Here is a 5,647-nt window from a genome sequence, read left to right on the forward strand (position 1 = left end):
GAGAGAGAGAGAGAAAGAGAGAGAGAAAAGAAATAAAATTTCAAGTCTTCCACTTTAAAAAAGAAAGAAAGAAAAAAGTTTCCAGTCTTTCACATTAAGAAAGAAAGAAAAAGGGCTGGGGATTTAGCTCAGTGGCACTACACCTGCCTTGCAAACACAAAGTCCTGAGGACAATCCCCATTACCCCTAAAAAAACTAAAGAAAGAAAGAAATATAGCCAGGCAAGGTGGAGCTCACCTGTAATCCCAGCTCTCGGGAGGCTGAGGCAGGAAGATCCCTGTGAGTGCGAGACCAACCTGGGCTACATAGTGAGTTCCAGGTCAGTTTCAACTACATAGTGAGACCCTGGACCCTGTCTCAAAGAGAGACAGAGAGAGAAAAAGAGAGAGAGAGAGAGAAGAAAACAGAGAGAAAGGAAGGAAGGAAGGAAGGAAGGAAGGGACGGAGGGACAGAGGGACGAGGGAGGAAGGGAGGGAGGGAGGCTGGGAAAGAAAGAAAGAAATTTCCAGTCTTTCACTTAAAAACAGAAAAAGAAAGCAAGCACCGCAACCCTTGATCGCCGGCACCTGGCCACATACTTAGAGACAGCACCGCTTTCCTCAAGCAAACCGAGCCAGAGCTTTGGTCCCAGGAGTTCTGAGTTCCCACGCGGGACACCACAGCATACGATGCACAGGTAAACAAGCCAGACATTCGCTTTGGTTCTTAAAGGTGGTCACGAGCACTGACACCGATGGAAATCCCGGAGAGGACTGCGGAAGGGAAGGCCTGCCAGGCTGGAAGGCTGAGACCACCTCTTACAAGTGATCAGAAAACAAAAAATGAGGGCTGGGATTTAGTTCAGTGGTTCCACTGCCTGCCTCACAAGCGCAAGTTCCTCAGTTCCATCCCTGGTACCAAAAAATAAAGAAATAACAAGTGATCAGGACGAGCACTTCTTGGGGTCTCAGCCTGCAGTCTGAGAAGCAGGAGAGCAGCGCTGTCGGGGGACCCTCTGCTCACCAAGTTTCCTCTGAGCACAGCCTGGAACGTTCACCCAGCGTAAACTCCACAGGGAGCCCAACGCCACTCAGTAGCGTGACCACCTCCAGGGCTCGTGTGAAAGCAGCTGAGTATTATGTTCTCCTGGGTCATTCATTCACTGCCAGGAATGGAGACAAAGCCTGAACTACGGATTCAGCAGAGTTTATCTATTTATTTGGAAAGAAAACTGTTACACTAATAATGAACCTATTTTTCTGCTTCCTATGAAAGTAGTCTGGAGACTTCACACTCATCCTTTCAGGTGCTCTTACAAAACCTCCCGACAAGGTTGGTAGAATTACGAGCCTTGTTTTGTAGACTGAGATTTCACATTAGAGATATAACACTATCTAGAGATCTCTTCGGCTATAAACATGTGAGTACATTAAAAATCCAAGAGGCACAATTAGGACTCAAGACTAGATGTCAAAAGCTTATAATCACAATTCTGTACGACAGACAAGAGAAAGACGACTTCAGTCAAACATTTTCTGTGAGCTTTGGCAAATTGTTGTACATTAATAAACTGAGGACAACATTTGCTGCCCTTTTTCCTCACAAATGTCACCAAAACAAATGTGAAACCATTTTTATGAAAGAATTCAGTGAATAAAACCATACAGTGTTTTAAATACCCTTATTTTTGTCAACTTTTCAAAATGAGTTATTTTCTCATTTAAACAGAAGTATGTCTAGAACAACCAAGAAGGGCTCACCCAAAGCCACGATGCACAGTTTCTGGAACGCGTCTGCCAAAGCCTTCTGAGTAGCAAGTTTCTGGGCCACCTTCCTTTTCATAAGCAGTGCCATCGGCCCTAGATGTAACCCAAAGAAAGGAATCTGATGACTGTTCCGTTAAAGGTAACGACACATCCAGACTGTTAGGTGTTATCCCAGGGCCTCGAGGCAGGCACAGCATGAGGCCTGTGGCAGGAAGGGCCAGGCTCCCTGCCCTCATCTACCGAGCAGGTCCCTGACCCACCACAGGGAGAGCTCAGCCAGGAACCTGGCACAGCTCTCGCACCCCCGCAGAGGCCACACTGACGAGTGCAATCCCCTCCTACAGACCAGCGCGCTGTGAGTCCAGACTGGAATCACAGTGCGGAGGGAGAAGGGATCGGAGGTAGAGCGGATGACCGGCCACTCCCTGCTCAGCAGCCGCGCAGCGGATCAAAGACGTGGGCTCTACAGAAACACATCCTTCCCAGGTAACTGTACCCCACTCTTTTTCTCCTCAAACCCTCAAGGGAATGAATGCTTACACAAAATGTATGGAAAGCTTTAGGTGATGATTTTGCCGAGATAACTAAAGACTACAAAAGACCCGTACTTGAAGAAGTATTGTAGCATAAAATAATAAACCACGAATTGTATGGCTCAAAATGCTGCGCAGGAAGGGCTTCAGTAGCTCTGCAAGGTAACTAAGAAGTGGATTCTGAAAAGAAAGAAACAAAGAGACCCCTTGCCTCTGTCCGCCCACCAAGAACAGACCCTGCTCCAGCTCCTGCAGAGGCTCCTCCACAACGGCGCACCCAGGACTCCTGCACTCGTAGGCCCGGCAGCACCACCTCCACAGCACACAGGAACTTCAGGCTCTGCCTCCCCAGTGCGGCCGGCGCAGCAAGAGCCTCTTCTTCCCTTCCTTCGAGGTCAGAAAGCTCCTGCAGCTGTCGGGATTTTGAATTAAAGGTCTTCACTATGGTTTGTGGTGCTGGGGATTGAACTCAGGGCCTCACACACGCTAGGCAAGTGCTCCATCCCTGAGCTACATCCCCAGCCCCCACCCACGACTTTAAAATAAATACAAACTGACCTCCAATGATCCCCGCTAAAAACTGAGGTGTCTTATAGCTTCAATCAAATTAAGAGTTGCAGGTGAATTACTAGATGTAGACGGCCATTTTTACTAAACCCCTCACAGACACCACAGCCACGTGACTGAGACAGCTCCATTCTAGGTGGCAGCGATTCAGACACATCCACTTCCCCTGCACGACGGGTGACCTCCAGGTCTCCTCGACCCCATTCGATCCTTCCGTCTCAAGTCTAGGGTAATAATACTGAAAAGAGGGTCTGAAGGTCCAGGGATTTAGCTCAGTGGTTCTGCCGCCTGCCTTGCACGTGCGAGGGCCCAAGTTTGATCCCCAGTATCAAAAAATGGATTGGGGGCTGGGGCTTCGGCTCAGTGGTTCCAACTCCTGCCTCACAAGTGCAAGGGCCCAAATTCGATCCCTGGTACCAAAAAAAAAAAAAATGGATTGGAAAAGGGGGTCTGGTTAGTCAAAGGAAATCTACAAAGCTTACCTTGATGATCCTTTTTGACCATCCATTGAAACCAAAGTAGTAATTTGCCAGCTCTTGGCATCGTGAGCTGCTCAGGGGAAGGGTCTGATGTCGAACTGCTTTATGTCTGTTCCCCAGATGAACCTGAGGTCCCAAGAGATGGACAAGCAAATATCAAGACCGGCCAGAGCACGCATTCCGGACATATACTGATTTCACAGAGAAGCTGTGAAGATGAAACAGGACAGAAAGGACATCTGAAGTACTGCATAGTGAGGCCTAAATGCTTTTTATTCTCTTTTGACCTCTGCACCATTTTCAGGGTTCCCAAGCAACAGGAAGGTTTCCCGGACCTCTGGGGCTGAATACTGATGATAAAGCAAGCCAGGAAGCACTACAGGGAAATCCTCAGGCTGTGAGGAGAGGTGTTTCTGCCTTCCTATCTAGTGGCCACTGCTTACAACTGTGACCTAAGGAGCAGGTGAAAACACCTGCCACCACGCCCTCGGCAGTTACCAGCCCTGGGGGAGGAGGGACCACACACCCCACTGTGCGTTTACCAGCAGCTGAAACCATCACAGCTTCATCTGTGCGACCAAGCATCTCTGAGAGTACAAACATCAATGGACAGTTAACACTCTAACACCTTATATGGTATCGTGGATTTTTTTCCACCACTAGTCATTTTGAACGTCTATTCCTTTTTTAAAAAAAGTACAGTTTATGAATATATTAATCAAATTTGAACAATATAAAGTCAAAGCATTAATCCTTTATTGATCTATTTATGCATCTTCTCCCTTTACCCTAGTTTATCAGCTCGCTAAGAGCCCCAGGGACCAGTTCTTGTATTTGCCTCATTCTGAGAACCCAGCGCAGTCCTTGGCTTCTCAGAGGTTGATGGTCTGATGACTAAGTGAAGGAGAAATGAAGGCTGCCTTTTAAGTGTCCAGGGCTGGTTCACACGGTGAGTCACTCTGGAGCTTTTCTAGCAACCAGGAAGCTTCAGGGAGCCCGAAGGAGCACAGCCCTGGGCAGGACACACAACTGTCACCTTAGATGACCTTGTCACAGCTCTCGCTGGTTACCATTTTCCTAGAATAGGGACTGGAACACAACTCTCAGGGGCCTTAGGCCTTTCCTTGATTTTATTTTAATATTAGTCTCTTTCCTGTAATTATAAAAGACAAGAACTATGTGTCCTTGCCAAAGCATGAAAGAACAGTTATAATAAAACTAGATAATTTGGAGAGTAGGGGAGAACATAAGACTCTCTGTTAGGTTAAAAAAATATAACTCTAATATGGATGCTTTCCCTCAAAAATACACTGACTTGTTGAACATGCCCTTCATCACTCTACCAGTGATGCGCTTTACACCGTAGAATTCTCAAAACCTCAGGTTTGGGCCGGGGATTTGGGACTTAGCTCAGTGGTTCCGCCACCTGCCTCATAAGCACAAGGACCGGAGTTCAATCCCCGGTACCAAAAAAAAACAAAAACAAAAACAAAAACAAAAACAAACCCTTCAGGTTTATTAAACAGTCTCAATGCCCAAGGAGCACTAAAAACTCACATGGCTCACCAAACGATACCGAGGAGCTCCTTGGGAATCTCTCCAGTACCATCTACTCTATCGAGTGATAGTCCAGGTCACAGTCCAAACCGTCAAAGAAGGTCTGGAGGGTGACCATTTTGATCACAGGAAGTGGATCCAGGATGGAAGAGGGCGCTGCACAGGGTAGAGAAGTTCAAGTAGCGTTCTAAGGTCTGTCAAGGTTAAAGCAAGGAGCGCGGGGCTCCAAGGCCAGGAGCATGAAGCGGACGGAGTGGCTGGGCAGGAACGGAAAACGATCAAGAATGATCCGCCTGACTTCTGAAAACTGAAGGGCATCTCACAGGCAGTGGGAGGTGGTGATGATAAAGCATCCTTTCTGTTACCACTGATAACAGAGTTTCACAAACTCACATTTTAAATCCACATAAAAGTGAAACTAAGGGTCCTTCCGGTGAAGATTTTTGGCAGGGCAAAGACAGAATGACGTGAGTTTGCACATACTGTCACGAACCTCTTAAGGGGCTCCGTGCCCATCCTGAGGGTGGTTTTCTCCATCTACAGAAGCTGCCACCGGAGGACGGCGCGGCTGTGCACCCGGAAGCACCGTGTAGCGAGCGCGCCCGACGCCGAGCTCAGCACTGATCCCCACCCCCCGGGTCCAGGGGCCAGCTCGGAACCCACCTTCACCGGGGCGCTCTGCACCAGCGGCCTCCCGTCGCAGGCCTTCTGGGCTCTTCGGGCATCTCTGGCAGAGTAAAACTTGACGACGGCGTAGAAACCAGG

The 5,647-nt window shown here is 48.3% G+C and overlaps 1 protein-coding gene across 1 annotated transcript; it reads right to left on the bottom strand.

Annotated features, from left to right (window-relative positions):
• Nucleotides 1-477: 477 nt before the first annotated feature.
• Nucleotides 478-5,641, bottom strand: LOC104854214 (RAD52 motif-containing protein 1; the record flags this gene model as incomplete). Its single annotated transcript, XM_033760713.1, is given in 5 exon segments — nt 478-1,839; nt 2,516-2,579; nt 2,581-2,691; nt 3,329-3,451; nt 5,546-5,641. Coding segments are annotated over 5 exon segments (537 nt in total), but the record flags the coding sequence as incomplete, so codon positions are not given.
• Nucleotides 5,642-5,647: the final 6 nt, after the last annotated feature.

This window comes from Fukomys damarensis, unplaced genomic scaffold (assembly GCF_012274545.1).
Source record: "Fukomys damarensis isolate Sample0158 unplaced genomic scaffold, DMR_v1.0_HiC HiC_scaffold_73860, whole genome shotgun sequence".
Lineage (NCBI taxonomy): Eukaryota > Metazoa > Chordata > Mammalia > Rodentia > Bathyergidae > Fukomys > Fukomys damarensis.